This window comes from Falco rusticolus, chromosome 1, assembly GCF_015220075.1.
Source record: "Falco rusticolus isolate bFalRus1 chromosome 1, bFalRus1.pri, whole genome shotgun sequence".
NCBI classification, from domain to species: Eukaryota; Metazoa; Chordata; class Aves; order Falconiformes; family Falconidae; genus Falco; species Falco rusticolus.
Window position 1 is genome coordinate 59,397,347 of NC_051187.1, and position 18,413 is coordinate 59,415,759.

Genomic DNA, 18,413 nt, shown 5'->3' on the forward strand with positions numbered 1-18,413 from the left:
ATTAAATGGTTTATATAATTATTTCTGGTAGTTTAGTCTTTATGTAGACACCCCTCCACTCTTTTTTTAGTGTTGCTTCTCAGAATTTCATAAAGGAGGTAGAATATAATCATTCTTTCAGAATCACAAAGGTTAAGTTCTAACTAGAAGAATGTAATAGTAATGCCTGTTGGACCCAGATAGTTCTGAGATTTAGAGTAATAGTTTTTTTGATACAGATGTGTTGGGAACTTTAAAAGGGGAGTGGGCAGACTGTAATGATTTATTGATGTAATTTCTTTACCTCTCAGTTCCTAGAATTAAGAAGAATACGTTTCTAGCATCATTGCATGCCTTTACTTCAACTGACATTGTTATATTCAAATGCAGAAATCCGGAAAGTGGTTATAATTATTGCAAATAACTGGGATTTGAAGTCTCTCTTGAGAACATTTTGTTTTTCCTTGCAAGCTATCGATGATGACTTTTCATGAAAAATCCACGTCCTACCTGTTGAGTGTAGCAAGAAAATTCTTACGTGATTAGTTGTGTGTAAAAGATATTATTACAAGAGCAATGAAAATTCAGGTAACCACATTAGAGGTGTTTCTTCAATTTATGCTCCAATCCTGAATTCTTACTGATTTCTACTTGCAGGGCTTTTGATGTCTATTCCTTTAGAGTTTTGATAACTAGAAAATATCAAATACTTCACAGGATTTCTTTTTACTTCCCTTGGAAGGTCCTTAGCAAAAGTGATGGAGCTGCCTAATTAGGAATATCAGTCACGCGCAAGACTTTAGCAGTTGCATGCGTCTACAGAAGATAAATAGAGGAGATGTAGATCTCCTGGAAATATTTCAGAGCTGGTTTAAAAAAAAAAACAACGGAAAAGGAGAATGAGTTTTTAATCTTCTTGTACTTGTTTACCTTTATGATTTTCTAGTTTATATTTCCTGAAAGCTACATATGTGAGTTGTATTTGATTTTTTTTCAGATGTTAAGAGACCACAACCCTAGAGGCATCAGCAAATACATATCTCTGATTTCACCCTTAATCACATTACCATTAGCAGAAAAGTGACAGTTTTAAAAGGTCAGGACTGTTGGAGTGGAAGTACTGTTTGGCTAGCAGGTAGTATGGTATTTCTTTTCTTGTGTTTATCATCATGAGTAGAAAGTCTCCCCTTGTGAGACACTGAGGCTTTGTGGGATCTTGGGTTAAGTGTTTACTGGCACAAGAATCCTCAAGCATCAGGAAGAGTTGGTGATAATTAACCATCTTGATAATCTGCTATAGCCATAGGAAATGTTACTTTCATAAATTGTTTAAAAATGTTTAAAAAATTAACAAAATATTTTAATGTTAGAACATCATTGAGGGAAAGAAAATCATGTTTAGGAAAATACTGTCTTTTGTTAATAACTTCAGTAGATATGATGCTTTCAAAAAGTTCTACAGACTGTGGATCTCAGCTTTTATGAATACAAAATGTTCCTAAAAATTACCAGATGACCTAATGCTGAAGCAAAGAAAGGAGAATAAAACGCGTAGCAGTCATCTGTAGCTAAAGAATTCTTTCTGCTTTGCTTTGATGGCTGAACAACACACTGCCTTCATTATCCGAAGGAGAGCTTAGGAGAAGCCAGGAGTAAAAGTAGAACTGGAACCACCGGTATGTGTGCTGGATGGCTTCATCCAGCTTGCTGAGCATGTGCATAGCTTCTGAAAAATTTTTGCTTTGACTGTCTGTCCAGATGTTCAAGTTTAGCAATTTTTTGTGATGTGGCTGTATTTCTAAGTGCCTTATATGTTTATTCAAAATAAAAAGCCATTTGAGTTTCCAAGCTTCCCCTTTTCCCCCATCCAAACTTATTTCTAATTACCAAAAATTTATTTACACAAGTGTAACTTACTCTTGGAGTGCAAGCAGAAAATCTTTCAGCCTTCCAAACGGGTTTTGGAAGTTTTAAGTTCCTGGGGAAAGAGTAGAAAGTGCCTCTGCAACCATGACTCTGGCATCTCTAGCAGTGCAGATGGATTGGTCCTGCAGGAGTAATGCAGCCATTGAGAAAAGCAGCATGTGAGGGTTCTCTCAGTTGCTCCATCACTGTCAAACTGCAGCTAGATTGTCAAGCAGCATTGCTCACCCACCTGCTCTGGCATCCTGCCTCCTTTAGCAGTGACTGGTATCGGCTAGTCCAGGGTGGAACATGAGAAATCCCTAGTGTGCAGGTTGTCCTGCCCTCAGTTGCATCTCTGCCTTAGGTATTTAGAAATCAGCTTGACATGTGAAAACCTGTCGGCATTCTTGCTAATCAAAATAATGGTATTGTTGACCTTAGTTTGAATAATTTTTTCTAATGAAAATGTTTGCCATCTAATCACCTGTGAAGAAAAGTATAGTTTCTTTCTCCTTTCTGAAAGTTGCCAAGCTGTAGCTTCCTGCGCTGGGGAGAGTAAGAGAGAGCAAGCTGCTCTATACTTTCTTTGATACACTGTTACGTTCTCTCCTTAATTTGCTTTCTAAGGCTTTCAGTTTCTCAGTATGTTTAAATTTTTTACGGTCTTCATCTGTCTTCCCACACCACCTGCTAGGACTGTATGTGAGATAGGCTGCCTGGGTACTAGGCAAGATATTGCAAATGGGATTGTATGAACCATTTTACATAAAGGTGAGTTTCACCAGCCTTCCACCTTTTCTACTCTTCTTTTTTTTTTTTTTTCTTTTTGTCCTGATTTCTTGTTACAGTAAACTTTGATAACAGTAATACCTGGGTCTTCAAATAAGTGTGTGTTACAAAAAAATAAGTCCTGTGTTATGGCATCCTGGAGAAGTTTAAAAAACAAAATAGAAACAAAACCTGTGAATGGTCATCCTTCCTTAATGGCATTTCCTAAGGCAGCAGGAAGAATCTTTCAGCTCCTTACTTCAGAGTTTAGGACTTGCCTTAAAAAAACAACTGGAAGTAACCAAAATCTTGTAGAAACTGTGCGTGTTGTGGAAAAGGTCTAGGTGGGACTGCAGGACTTACTGAAGCAAGAGTTACGGCTGTAATGTGTGAATTTCACAGAAATCAATGTAAAATGGCTTAGAAGCCTGCCTTTTCTCCAACAAGGTGCCATGCTTCTGGCAGTCTTCCTTCCTTAGCCTGAAACAATAACAGGGCAGACAACATGGTATCACCTCACAGGGAGGGAGAACTGTTACCCAGACAGAGATGATTACCACAAACCCTTGCACAAAGGTGCTCTGCAGAACAGGTGAATAGAGTAGAATTTCCTGGGAAGGCAATGGGGTTGGAGTGGAATATCGGGTCCCTGGATATTTGCGTAAAAACCAGGATGTCTGGATTCTCAGAATTAATACAGTTGCGACTCAGAGTTTGTGCTTGGCTCTGGTGTTCGTTTGTAAAGACAAATATGAAATGACTGACAAAAGCAAACCCAAAAGGACCTGTGCATCTAGGTGTGCATGGCTTCCTCTGGTGTAATTAATGTTTCTGTTTAAGGAGTCATTTGTTATTGTTGTTTGCAAGTTTTGGACTGTAAAGTATTTATTTCAGTTCCACTCTTTCACCATGATTCCCTGGTCTTTTAGGTGTGTTTGAGTGAGATGTGCCGAGCTATGCATGGCTATCGTTAACATAACTAATAACCATTGCCCCCACCAAGTCCTTACGCTGCGGTTTCCCTGAGCGCCCCGGCCACAAGGGTTGCGCTGTGCCGTGGTTTGGTGTTTCGATGTTTTGAAGCCGTTGCTTCCTGTCACACTTCGATGATACTAAATGTCAGTGTTCTTAACGGTTTAAGCCATGAGTCATCCAGAGGTGTAGCGTAGGTCATTAAGGGTGCCTGAGTGAGGAAACCCACCTTCTGAGCTCTTGGTAATACTGCAGGTGCCAAGGTAAAGACTTGAGCTCAGTCTCTGTGGCAAAGGGAGCAAAAGGAGCCAGAGCCTGAAACCGGCTGAAGCTCTGACCGCTGCGGGTGGTGTATCAAGGGAAGAGGGAACAGATGAACTTTTACATCATGCTACTGCTCTCTGATGACCCTGCCTTGAGCAGGAGCTGGGTCTGGAATGGCTCCAGACTTGGGAAACTCCCAATGGGAGATCTCTACCCATATTTTTCGGGGGTGCGTGTTGTGTTGCGTGTCCCTGGAGCTGTGGGTGCAGCAGCAGCTGAGGCTGATTTCCCCGTACAGGGGTGCCGAAAAGGCAATCTCTGCCTGGTCCCCACACACCTACTGCCTCCCTTGTGTCAGCGGCAGTAATCGTGCGGCTGCTTGTCCCGAGAGATGCATACTCACAACTGGGCAGCCAAATAAACTCTTGGCAAAGATTCAAAGTATGCCTGTGGCATTCACACCACCCTGTATGAACCATTCCTGTTGTTTCAGCTGGCTGTTCTTGCAAGGTGCTGAGTGCTCAGCACCTTGAGGGATGGGGAGTATAAACTTCATTTTACTCCTCCAGAAGAGACACTGGTGATAGGGACCTAGAAACTAGCAGGACTCTTCTCTTTGGGACCCTACATTCCCTGGGGTTGTAAAGAAGGTTCTTCGCTGAAGAGTTGCGCTGATGTTGGTACCTGCTGCACAAAGGCCTAATGGGCTGCTAAAATTGTACGGGGAATATGAAATTAAAAACTGATACACTGCTTCCATAACTAGTACAAACTTAACATTGAACTTGTGACTTTTAACATTAATTAATGTAGTCAAACAACAGTTGTTGCAATAGGTGCTATTCTAAGTTAATTCCTAGCGAGCTGGCCTCTCTTGTCACGCTGGGGACAATTTAAATGTCAAGCTGCAGCCGTTCCCTCTCGGGCCAGTTTGTTCTTCATCTGCACCTTTATGGGAGATAGGCTCTGAACCATATTCTGTGCATGGATTTTCCCATCCAGTGCAAGCCATGTTTGTGTGTGCAATCCCCACCTGAATAGCTTACAACTCAGCTGCGATAGTTTTTTGTGACTTTTGTGCCTATCAGGTGATGGGATGTGTCATTCCTGTATCAAGTTCCTAAATGTGCTAATTATTTTTGTAGGAATTTATGCTTACAATGCATCAAAGATAAATTTACAAGCAAGAGAAAGCATACGAGAAAGTCTAAGCAAACAAGGAGACAGTAAAAAGTCTTAGAGGGAGGGAAAAGATGATTGTGGATGATGCAGCCTCCCTATCGTTGTGACTCAGGTCTCTGCTGTACTGACTTAATGCTCCAGTGCAACTTAGACAGCCTGACAGATCTGTAATAAGAGTATAATTTATGATCCTCTGCCTAGTCCAAGCACTTCTAATTCCTTAAGTAAGAATTTATCTCTGTAATTGGAGTCAAAGTCTTTTCCCGTGTGGCATCACACCTTCCAGCAGTTTGTTCAGGATATCTTACAGGCATGATCCACTGCTCCATGGAAAATGCAGATCTTTTTGTCTATGTTCTATGCAAGCTGGTAATAGATCTCTTCCTTTACTAGAGCAGGAGGATTAGTATATTAGTACTGGCAGAACTAACATTTTACAGTGAGCTCTTTTGTACTTTGAAAAGAGATTTTTGCTCTGCGCGCTGGAAGGAAACAGTTTTCCCTGGTGAAAAAGTGTTGTCTTTACATTGCATGGCCACTGCTGTTACCGTGTCCAGAAGGAGCAAAAGAGTTTTGTGTGCTTCCCTCTTGAAAGCATAGGAGTTTGCGTTTCATCCATGTGACTTTTGGGAAAATTCAGGCTGTTTACTGTGTACTATTACTGTAATGGCTTTACCTGGAGTTCTCCAAGCAAGGCTTGAGATTTTGGCTTGTTCAGCTTGGCTGCTGAAGAGATTTTGCAGCAGCTTCTCATCACCAAATGTGAGTTAAATCTCAGTAGACATGGTTTTTTGGAAGATGTAGCACATAACTTTATTCCATTCCATTATATTTTCTGTTTTGAACTATAGTATGCAATAGTTAAAAGAAAAAACTCTAGTTGTCTGTTTTCAAGTAAGATACATTGGAAAGTTTTGTTCCAGGGGCTGCTGGAAGTGGGAGGAAAAAATCCTGTTTACTGAAGGACAGCACAGAACTGCCTTAGGGGCAGACCTTCAAGCTATCTGCCGTGGGTTTGGTATTGTTGCACAGGTGCGAACTTTTGAGTTTTGTCAAGTTTTTTCAGTGTTCTCTTCCTTACCCTCCACCTCTGGAAAGGTATCTGTGAACAAACAAGGAAGCATTACAAGAACTGGTAAAAGAAACAAGACAGAGGATGAGGAAAAGGGCTCTCTGGCTTCCCTGTAATTGCAACTGAAGTAACATCTAAGCATACTTGTTTCCTTGAATGATTTCCATCATCCTATAATTGGGCTTCTGATTCGTTTTGTCGTTGGACTCCTGTAGCTGGCTGATGATGATTAGGCTGTGATAAGGCTGTGTGCCTTCTGAACAAGAACACCTGTGCTTGTGGGCATGGAGATTCTGTGGGACAAGGTGCTGTCACGCCAATGACTGACTACAAAAGGGTTAAGGCTTGCTAATTGCTCTGCCACTGGTGATAGAAGTTTCCTGTAAAATAACCAACTCTCAAAGTGTTTTTCTTTTGTGCTTTGCTGTTTGTTTCTGTGTTACCAGATTGTGTTTATTGCACCGAGGCAGAGCGCGTAGCTAATATTGTCCTCAAACAAGGCAGTAACTGCGGCGGCAGAGGCAGGTGTTCAGGTAAAGCGAAATTTATGATTTCTGAACAAAAAGATGCAGAAGAGGGGCGTACCCACCACCCCGTACCCAGGGCCGTGGCTTGCGCCCAGCGGAGCCGCCCCGGGAGCCACCGCGGTAACGGCACCGAGCGCCTGCCCCGCGGGACGGAGGGAGCGGCGCGGCCCGGCCCGGCCGGGTTCCTCCGCGGCGGCTGGCAGGAGGGCGAAGAGGAAAGGCGTACGGCCCCCCCCGCTGCCGGAGGAGCCGCCCTCCCCTTGGGCTCGCCCACACCCGGCGCGGCAGCCAGCGCCGCCCGCCCCGAGCCGCGGCGGAGCGCGCCTGGAGGCGGCCCGGTACCCGCCGGAGGCGGCGGCGGTGCGGGGCCATGCTGGCGGGGCTGGGGCGGGCCGTGCGGAGCGGCTGCGAGCGGCGGCCCCCGGGGCTGCGGGGCGGGCGCGCTGGCTGCCCGCTGGCCTCAGCGCCTCAGGTGAGACGGGGGGCGGGCGCGCTGCCCGCGGGACGGGACGGGGCGAGGCGGGACTGCCCCTCAAGGCGGCGGGCGCCCGGCCGCCCCCCCCCAGCCTCCCCGCGGCCGCCCTCAGGCGCGGCGGCACAAAACTTGGGCGAGTTCAGCGCGGGGCTGGGGTGATCCGGGCCGCGCTGCAGCCGGAGGGGCTCCGGGGCTCACCCGGGGCCGGGGGAGACGGGAGGCCGAGGGACGGGCCCCGGGGCGGCCGGTGGCGGGCAGGGAACGCGTCACGCCGCGGGTGGCGGGCTCGGAAGGGCTCGGGACCGGCGCCTGCTGCCCGCGGGTGGGTGCGGGGTTCCGTTGCGGTTGTGCCTCCGAGCGGGAGGGGAGCGGGTGAGTCACGGGCTGCGGCCGGAAAGCGGGAGAAACGGAACAGGGGCGCCAAAAAAAAAAAGTTTTCCTTATGGGCTGTCGTGGCGCTGCCTTGTACGTGTAAAAATAACGAAGTCCGAGTGCCTCTGAACTTCCCGCGGCGTTGGGCAGCCCCGGGGGTCTTGGGGCCGGGAAGGGCGAGGGAAAACCCGGCGGATCGGTGGGGTCCGGCGCCGCTGCCCGCCGGGGGGGCCCGGCTGGGTGTTCGCGTATCGCTTTTCCTATCAGAGGTGCTGGGTGTGCCTGCGGGCGTCGCCACACGGCAAAGCCCCGTCCGCGCCGCCGGGGCGGCAGGGGGGGCGGTGAGCGGGGCCGGCGCCTGCGGGGCCGCTGGGCGCGGGAGTTGTGCGGGGCGAACTCCGCTGTTTGCCGAGGATTTTTGCGCAGACTGTTCAAAACCGCGTTACAGAATTCCACGGTATTAATTTGCCCCGGCTCTGTTAATGCGAACGGCCCTTCTTCGCTGTCACACGTGTATGTGAGGACATTTAAGAAAGGGGGTTGAGAGAAATACTGACTTAGCCTCTTTAGCCTTCGAAGGGACAAGCACGGCGTGCTAAAAACATCTTGCCCCTCACTCAGAGCGTTCACACTGTCGTTCAGCACACGCTGATGCTACCTACGTATTCAGTTTGTCACCTCTAACTTCTCCAGGGTACGGCTTTCCAGGCAAGCTTCGTGCTTTTCTGAGGCTCTGACATGAGACTGAAAGCTGATAAAGCTTCAAGAAAAGACCAAAAAAGAGAAGAGGTGGAGGAGGAGGAGGAGGGAAAGCTCTCGCTTTGGCAGTGCTGCCATTATAAGAAAGTGTAGAAAAATGATCAGCCCTGTTACTTTGTGGGATGGAGCACAACAGTGATGTGACTCGGGAATTAAATTCCTGTACTGAGTAGGTTAAGGGGATGGATGTTGTAACCTTAAGGAAAATTCTACTTGGGAAAAGTGTTTAATGCAAGATTTTTTTGATTTCTTAAGCAGAAATTTTTGGAATTAATATGAAATGCTTTTTATATATGCGATCGGTTGTTCTAGGTTTTCTACAGAATTGCTAGCATGACAGATAACGAAGCATGTTTACTGATTTCCCCCTTCCTGTTTTCATCTTCGGGTACCTTTTGATTTTTTGACTGTGTCTGCAGAACAGTTCAGGCAGCTAAAATATTTTTTCTCATAAACATTAAATGAATGGCCTGTAGCTGTGATTTCAAGCTAGCGAAAATAAAAAAAAATGTCCCAATTGTTATTGCAGTTGTTTACCTCTTTAGATATTGATGTAATGCAGGCTTATGGATTATGTACATTTTGTCCATTGCAAACACTGTTGTGATTATTTGATATTTTTTTCACCAGTATTTTCTGGTGTATTTTTTGTTTTGTTGTCATTGTTGTTTTGTGTTGCTAGCTCTGCTGCTTGCCATTGCTATTTGGGTGAACAAATATTTTACCTTTAGCTCTGGAAGGAAAGGTTGGCGTGCTTGTGTGGGGCTGAGGAAAGCAGGGCTTGGTCACTTGTTGCCTTTGCCCTTGATGTCATCTGGTGCCATTGTTGGCCACATTCTCCAACGTGTTTTATGCCGTGTTTGGCGATGGGAATCAGTTTGCCAAAAAACCTTCTGGGGCATTGATTGTAGGTTTCCATTTGTAAAGCTGGAGGTGATACTTCAGTGGCCGGGCAGGGTTGTAGTACTGTAGTTAGTTGTCACATGCTGTGAGATATTCAGGTATTGCTGTGTTGATGGGCAGGTGCGTAAGTACGCATTGTATTTGTGGGCTGTGTTTTCAACTGATAAATACACTGCTGTGGGGATAAACAAACCATTATTGCAATGGTTAATTTGCTGTAATCTTTCTGTAAAAGCAGGGATTGCTGTCCTAAAGAGCTGTATCCTTAATTATTAGCTTTTCATCTTCAATTTTAGACAAAATCCACACTGTTCTGATGGCTGTGGGTAACGTCTTTGCCTTCAGAGCAATGCTTTTACAAATTCCTTTTTATTTTGTAAAGTTGAGTTTTGTTATGTGCAGTTTTTTGTGTGTGTGGTTTTTTTTAAAGTGGCTAATGCTTAGACAGACACATAGTTTTTCAAACTAAGCAAAGCATGTTATATTGTGTTCTTTGGACAGGCTTTCTTTTTACACGTAGTTTTGATCCCATAAGGGCGTGGTTCATTTTGTTAAGAGTCCCATATTTGTAATGCTGCAGTTATTTTGCATGGGGCGAAACCTAAAGGTTGCCAGTTCTTTCGCTTCCTCTTCACTTGCACGTTTTAACTCCTGCAGCTCTCACTGAGAGAAATGCCCTGCTTGCACTGCTCTGCAGGAGGAAGAGCTTCCCTTGCCGTATCGAAGTGGGTAACAGATGTGTTAACAGAGAATCAAAGCTTAAAATTGCTGGGATTTTTTGTATATCCATAAACCTTCTAAGCTAGGAAATATTGAAGGGAGTGGATTATTTTAATTTTTTTTAGATGATCATAGTTTCTCTGTAATGCTGAATCCAAATGGTCTAAAATTGTGTTGCTTTTTGTGGCCGTCTGTATATGTGAGATTCCCATTGGACACCTGTACCAGCATACTTACACCACTTGGGATGGTTGGCAACTGTGGAAAATGAAGCCTGGGTTATGCAGTTTCTCCTGGCTTAAAAGTAGGTTGTGCAGCCCCATTCTAGCTAAAACTATTTCTATCCTGTATGAAGATGCTAAAGTGGTGACATTTCTCCTGCAAAAGGCAGGGCTTGCTTTCAAGAAGTATGAGTGAGGGAATTAAAATGAGAAAACTTCAGTTTTTTCAAAATGTGAGTTTATTTAACATCATTAATTCAGAATGCATTCTATTTTTGTGTGCAGAGTTCTCTTACAATTGTGCCACTGGAACACATGGGTGAGGGGAAAAATTGTGTGTAAGCTGGCAAGATCAAATTGCAAAAGCTAGGCTTCTGTGAAAAAATGTTATGGTTTTGGTTTCTTCCTTGCTTAGGATATCATATATGCTTGTTACTGAGGGTTTTTTTCATCCTAGTTGCGAATTGCAGCCAGTAGGAGAGTCATTGGTTTTGTTTATCTGCAGAAAGCAGAGTGTATTTTATTTTGGGGTGGTTTTTTTGTCAGTTCCAGTGTCATCCATAACTATAAAAAATGTTTCTTTTAGTGCTTTCAGCTGATAAGTTGTTGACTACTCAGTTCCTCAGGCTGACTTGAACTTTTTTCCTGTCTTTCCTGTTAGTTTTTATAGTTATTCTTACTCCCAAAATACCATGATGCTCCCAGCATAATACCTATCCACTTTGTCCTCCAGTTTTATACAGTCTTATAAGCATGAATCTAAATGTGTCCCGATAGCCACAGGGTACTTGGAAATGTGTTCTTTCATTTGGGTTTTTTTGTTTTGCCCCTTTCTCTTTTGCACGTACTCTGCTGTTGGAGTTTCTAGGGTACTCTGTCAAAGCAACAACCCCAGGACATCCCAGGCAGCTACAGAGAAGTGAGTTATCATTGAGTGTGTCTTATGCAGCTGAATATTTCACATAAATGTGGTTTAAGTCCCTGCTTTGTATTTTCGGCCTACTGGGGTCCTTTGGAAATTCAGATCTAATTGAATCCAGGAACTGGGAGTAATTTGTGGCCACTGGGCCAGTGTTCCCCCCCACCCCCCACCCCCCCCCCCCACCCCCGTCTTTCTTCCCTTTGAAAGCCTTGCACAACAAAAGTTAGTTTGTTGATTCAAGTCTTGTTTTCTAAACAGAAACCTTGTATTTATACTGGGTATGTCAACAGAAGCATACAACCCACTAAACTGTTTGTGGAAGTACTGTTCACTGGTACAAATACTAATTTCTAAAAGCCTTTAAAAAGCCATTTAGAAGATCTCTGGCACTTGCCATAAGAAATGTGCCTCTCTCAGCAAGTTCTTTTATTTGCCTTTGATGCTGTGTCTATGCCAGAATAACAGGAAGGCATTGGGAGTGGCTGCTAGCCATTTGCTGTTGTCTAATCTTATCTGGCATTGAGATAGCTGTTTTCTCTGATAAATACACTTCTGGGGAGGGATGTGATACATAGCACAGAAATTCGTGATCCTTAGTGCTTCTGCACATACTCTCATATACTGCTCTTCTGCATTTTCTCTCTCCAGTACAGATTCTGTAGTGACTCAGTGGGTTGTGAGATACTTTTGTGCGTGCATGTATAGTTACCTGCAAAACACTTATTTTGTTGGAGGCTTAGGAAATTTCTAATGAACATTCTCACTCAGTGTTTGAAATCGGCATCAACAGTGTGACTTCCCCAAATTGTCAGTGTTTTTTTCCACCAGGGCAGATGACAGAAAAGCAGTAAATTGGGATGTGTAGATCAAATCATCTCTCCTTGCATAGAATATTAGGATGCTTTTATGCCTACTGTTGAGTAAGTGTCGACAGAGGTGTGTCTTTGGTGTTTGTGTGAATACGGCAATTCCTAAGAAAGGAAATGAAAACCCACTCCTGCAAGGCTGGAAAGAGTGTAGTCGTGCTCTTCAGGATCACAGGCTTTTCCAATAAAGAAGTTGGAGCTTTTGTGTGGTAAGTACAAGCAGTGTGCTACTGCAGAAAGTGTAAAGAGACCCCTAAAACTGAAATGCTGGTCTACCTTTACTATCTATAGCAGAATCTGTGTAATATTTTAACAAACTTCCCAAAGAGCTTTCTCATAGGTGATGCAGGAGTAATAAATAGGCTGTGCTTCCCAAAGGCTGGGAAGTACATTACTCCAAAAATATGCAACAGGCTTATGATAAAGGAAAACAAAAATTTATTTAACTTCTTGTCGATAACAGGATAGCGACACTGTTTATTTATTTAATATATTTTTTAAAATCTAGAATGGTTATAGGAATAGTCATACCATGAAGTGATACCTGTATTGGATGCTCTATGGTTAATAAAGTAGATGACAGAAAATGATGCTATAATTTTGTTTGAAGTGGATGATGTGATAGAAACAGTGCTGTAAGTTTGAGTAATTTTTTTTTGTTGCTCATGAGATCAGGAACATCCAAATCTGGCACTGTTCTTTCTGGCACTCTGGGCAAGGCCTTTACTCTCAGTTCAGGTTTTATGTACCTGTAAAAGGACTAATACTAAATCTCTAGAGGATATCTGAGAAAATAGCTTTGCAAGTGTCTTAGGTGCTGTGAAGATTTACTGCAAATCACTGAAATGCTGAGTACTTAATGCAGTTTACAAACGCAGTGCATGTTTTAAGCATGAGTTTTTTCTGATTTTTTTTTCTTCTTACATTTTCATGTTTTAAAGCTGACAGGGCAAAAACGTAGACCCTATTCTACAGCTTATATTATAATATCTTAATTTCTGAAGGGGTGGTAGAGGAAGGAAAGCGAAATATAGATTTTTGGTGTTGGTTGGTTGGGTTTTGTTTTCTCCTGGTGAGGACTTCACCTTCTGAAGTCCTTCTTACACAGTAAGATTTTTGGTATTGGAGAGGAAGCAAACAGTACATCTGTTCTTAACACATGGTTAAACGTTTAAATCTTTATCTCCTCACTTCCCCTTGAGGGGAAATGAGCTGAAGGAAAATGAATGAAAGGCTGGCTTTCTCTGGGATCATCTTCACCCTGACAGCATCCTTGCAGGTCAGCAGCAAAGGTGAACTTCACATTGGGTCACTCACTGACAGTGAGTCGGGTTCCTGCAGCAAGGTGAGAAGGCAGCAAGCTCTTCTGAGCCCAAAGGTGTTTCACTTCTGGGCCTTGTTAAAATATGATGTTAATTAAGTGCCTCCTAAGGACATGTAACACCAGCTTTTGCTCTGGTTTGGTTTCTTGTCTCTTTTGCTCTTTTCTGGAAAGATGAATGGAAGAGACAGGTTTTCTGTGTTGCCTTGTCCTGTCTGGCTGTCATAATATATATGCAATATATATAATAACTTGGTGATTAGGTTTGTATGGGGAAGAGGTGGCTTTTTGTAAGGTCACTTCTGCCACTCCTCTGGCTGCCCACTGTGTCCTTTCTGGTATCCCAGGCTAATCTGAGGAGCCCAACAAAAAATTAAGCTATTTGTTCTGTCAACTTCCATAGGGAGGCTGGGAGGATGACAGTTTTCAGGTCTGCAAGTTGTTCTCTGACTTTTTCCATCCTCGGCTGCCACATGAGTCCTGGATCATGTTGAAATCGCATCCAGTGCAGGTATTCTTACTCACTGTCCCAAATATACTTTGTGTTTGCCAGGCAGGCTGCTCTTTAATTCCTGCGATATGTGGAGAGTGACTTGGTCTATAAAAGTACTGCTGCACACCCGTTTGTAACTGATACAGCACATGAGGAATCTGTGGCGTGATGGTGTGAGGCTAGATGGCTTAAGGGGAATGCTTGACCCAAAGTCCATGATCCCCAAATGTTGGGAAGGTGCGGATCTAGACTGTGAAGGTCAGGTCCATCACTAGTAAAATGAGTCCCTCAAGTTAGAATGACTCTATTTACTATAACACAACAGCTGAAGAAAGGAATAGAAGTTAAAAATGAACATTGGTTGGCTGCCTGCCTACTCAAGATGGTAGATTTTGTAGTTCACAAATTAATTCTTTGTCCAAGGGGCTCTGGCCAGGGTGAGTGGCCTGCTGCTCGGTACAGAAGTGTCTGGTGTCAGCCCTCGGTGTGCGGATAAACAAATAGCTTTGGGCTTGTGTGATGAGGATTGGCAAGCACAACCTCCCCTTATCGGTGAGGAAACATTCAGTACTTACTCAGACTGAAATGGAAAAAAGATGTTTACTGTGAAAATGGGAAATTTATACCTTTAAAAGCTGCATTTATCGTGATGAGCACAGGCGGTGCATCTTCAAAAGGACAGAAAAATTGAGTACATTTTACACAGGCAAGATATAATTTCCTTTTTTTAACTTCAGATAAACAATTTTGAAGCAGTTATCTTCACATTTACCGTCTGATCATTTTAGATCAAAATTACTTCAGTCTTTGCATTCTAGTCAGTTGGAGAGAAAGAAATTACCTTCTTTTAAGAAATGTTTTGTTTATCTGCAAAGCAGGCAGTGATTTCATTTTCCCAGTGTCTCCCCATTGGTACTTAAAAGTGTAGTAAGAGACCACAAAGTTGATTCAGAGATCACAAAAGCATCTTTAAATGTCTTGCATGCTTGCCAGAGTGGAGGAAAGATTATATTGGTCTTCTTCCTGGCAAATTGAACTGAATGTATCATGAGGGTATCACTTTGGTCAGTGCCATGGTGGGAAGAGATGAGCGCTCTCCACGTACAGTGCAGCTGGCTGTTTTACCTGCAGCGCTTATGCCATGCTGTTCACAGGACAGTGTTCCTACGGTTTTGTTTAAGGTTTATTTTTTCCTAGGGCCTGACCTTATCTGTACCTTCTCATGCGAACCGTTTTTTATTTATCTTCTGTACTTGCTTTTTGAACCAGCCTCTCTCTGCCAGTGACAGCACAGCTGTGAACATATCCCATTGTGCTGTCTGTGGAAGAAGACTTTTTAAATAAAACACATCCTTTACCTTTACGTGTTTGTAGTAAACAGAAGTACAAAGGTGCCAGGCGCCTGAGGCACGGCAGCATTTACTCGGGGGACCTCAGTGGCCCCAGCTGCTCCTCCTCCGGCCCGCTAGGCTGGAGTCCCTCATGTGAGACACAGTCATGACAGGGTTCCTGGTCCAGGGAGCACGGTAGCACAAACCACAAACGTGGGTTTGCAGCTGGGGTGCCTCAGGGCTGCGGTGCCGGGGCAGAGGGAGGTTTGCTGTAGGGGTGGGCTGATCGCCAGGCTCAGCTAGATAGAGGCTGGATGCTCAAGTGATGATTCAGCTGGGAGTGGGGCAGAGAGTTTGGCTAGCCTGGGGTATGCAGTTGAATAAGTGTGCTAGCAAATAATCAAGTTTTAAGTTAACTGCAATAAATTAAGATGGATTAAGCTGCCTAAAAGTATTTGAGAAGATGGCAAACCTGCTGCATAACCATAAAGTAGTTCAGCTTCCTTTTCTGCAGATCCTGTCTCTGCTTTGCCCTAGGCAAGGAAAGAAGCTGAAAGAAGTGTTTGCAAACAGTGAACTGAAACAAAAATGCAAGCCCAGTGGAAGAAATACATCTGTAATAACTTCAGCGTCTCACACAATATTTATATTAATGGTCATCTTGTCCTGAATACTGTACCCAAGGCTGGCAATTCTGAATCAGCTGAGCGTTGGAAGTCAAGGATCTTGATCAGTGGCTCAGGTAAATACTTGGTGCTGGTAACACAGATAAAATAGTTGAAACTTAAAGGCAGTCATCTTTCACAACTATATCATAAAAGCTGTGTATCTGATTTGCATATCTTCGTGTTTTAAGTGGAACAGATGCCTGTGAAATGGCAAGGTTAGGAGTTTGTCTTAGTTTCTCAGTGGATTTAGCAGCCCTTTCCCCACCTCCCCCTTTCCCTGCAGCTTTTCAGAATTTTGAAATTCCGGACAAAACTAGCAGAAAGTTGTTAACAAGTCACCAGCATCTTAAAAGACAGCAACGTTTTTTAAAGTTTACACTGAGCTCATGAATTCCCCAGCTCTGTAAATAATGCTGTTTTTTCAGAGCACTACTCATGCTGGTATTTTTAACTGAAGGCAGGAAGTCCCTTGAATTTGGGGAGGGAGGGAGGGAATGGAGACACAGCAGTTACAGATCTTGAGCAATCTCGTTTTTTCTGCTGCCAGAGGTGAAAGGGTGAGCGTGCCTCTTCTGCCTTCCTCTGCTTTGATTTGACTGCTGGATAGCCCTGAACTGTGTTTAAACAGGAAAACTGAATTAAGTCCTTGGAGCTCTTTTGTGAGGAGCTTTTGTGTTCAGTAACCAGATGCCATGATTCAGCCCTACACTGTGTCTGTGTTAGATGGGACTTTGCTTTTGGTTTACACATTCCCTTTTAATTTTATGTGCTGCTGGTGATATCCTGGATTCTTATTAGTGCCTTCCTGAAGACGGTTTTTAAATGAGGCCTGAATTATTTTGGCACCATGTTACTTGTGTTTGTGGCACATTTTTTGGCAGTGTGCTTGTTGGTTTGGAAAAGTTTTTGAAGCCATAATGTGTTCCCTGTAGTATCCCAAAGTGTAAGCCTTGCTAAAGGTGCAACACAAAGAGGCTGAAGGTGCAGAATGGGGACATTCCTGGGGTCTTTGCCCTCAGTTGACTTGGGAGATGACCTGCTGCAGGCTAAGTTGCAACTCATTTAAACCAAGGAGAATCTATTAAAAATCTTGAGACAAGATTCCTGCGAGAATGTATTCCCGTCACTGGCACCACAGCAGTATCTTTTGCAGTCAGTTCTGACTGTTACAGTTTCTCAGCTAGCTGCAGTGGCATTCAGTCAAAAGCAGTTTCTTGTAAGGCAGGTAACACTATTTTTTGCAGAGTTGGAGCTAGTTCCAATTTAATGGGCAGACACTGAAATTTCTACACTGACTTTTCTACCACTTTTTTGTCATTTTAATCTGTTGATTGTGAGAGCATTCTCCAGTATTCTTTACTGTAGTAATTTTAAATAACATTATTTGTCTGAAGCCATAGAGTTTGACATGCTATAGGGTATGAAACCATTGTTAGTATTTACGTCTCTCTCTGTGCTTTAATCAGAACCCAAAGGTGTATACTTGGTGTTTGTAGTCTTTCTGGTCTGATAAAATCAGGCATGCTTAGAAGATCACAGTTTGAAGGCTGAAGTTTCAGGCTTGGTCATGCAGTGCCCTGTGGCTGTAAACACACTGGATATCTGACTGAGCTGGAGTAATTTAAAGAGACATCAAATAGCCCAGGCCCTAAACCTGAATCGTAGCTGTTAAACCATGCGTGCTCCTTGCAGTACTGATCCCAAGCTATTCTTCATGGCATTGGAAGTGTAAAGTGAGTATATTTTGCTACAGATCAGACCCTGATATGACTGTATTCTGGGCAAACCATCATAGTGGTGCTTCAGCATTTCGTAATGCTGCACATACTGTAACTTGCTTCCTTGTGAGTTGGTTACGTTTCCTTCTGCTATGGCCATGTTACTCTTCTCATGAACAGGGATGTAACTGCCTTTGCGGATTCCCTTGAGCCAGCAGATGAAAGCTGTAATCTCATTGGCGTTCAAATATAAATACAGTTTTGGGTTGTTGGCAAGTAAGATCTTGCACCCATGTACTCTACTGCCAACAATTATAGCAAAACTTGTCTTACTTGGCATTAACTATCAGTAGTTAATAGCTTTCTTGAGATATTACAAAAGTTTTTGTGCAAGTTATGAATATTCATAACTAATGCAAGAAGTAACTGCATAAAACTACATAGTAAGGTAGATGCTATCAAGAGTTACTAACAGGCTTAAACAAAAATGCTGGTGTTGATTATTCATATGTGGCTACAAATTTTGAATTCTGTATAATATTTAGAATTTAAACCCTTACATACTGCTGTTGGCTTTTGTGGTGTTCTTAATAGTTTCTAGATTTTGGATGAGGCTCTGCAATGGCAGGGCAGCCTGTAGTGTAATCCCACAACTCAGGGGCTTCAGCTTTCAGAAAGATAGACGGCACCATGGTGGCAACAGTCAGACCAGCGAGATCCACTAGAAGCAGCCAGCAGCAATGTGCTGGTTCACAGGTCAGTGCGTGGTGCTGTGGCACAGGCTAATCTTACCTGCAAGCAAGAGAAAAATTATGTATTTCCATGACACAAATTTGAAATGCCGCACATGCACAAGCGATGCAAAGCTGCATAGGTAGTGGCCATCATAAAGAATAGTCAGCCAGCAGCTACTCCTAGGCCTGGAGCTGACAGGAGAGCGATCTTTTCTCCTGCTTTTTAATTCCATTTGTAGCC

At 43.6% G+C, this 18,413-nt stretch overlaps 1 protein-coding gene across 2 annotated transcripts in view; it reads left to right on the plus strand.

Moving 5' to 3' along the window:
- Window positions 1–7,024: 7,024 nt before the first annotated feature.
- MCUB (mitochondrial calcium uniporter dominant negative subunit beta) overlaps window positions 7,025–18,413 on the plus strand; it is a 52,686-nt gene continuing 41,297 nt past the window's right edge. The window contains exons 1-2 of one of the 2 annotated variants that reach the window (XM_037381013.1): window positions 7,025–7,141; window positions 13,632–13,739. In XM_037381013.1, coding sequence (XP_037236910.1) covers window positions 7,040–7,141; window positions 13,632–13,739 — 210 coding nt within the window. In that variant the 5' untranslated portion in view covers window positions 7,025–7,039. The remainder of the gene's footprint in view (window positions 7,142–13,631; window positions 13,740–18,413) is intronic. The other variant, XM_037381020.1, reaches the window with a different exon arrangement.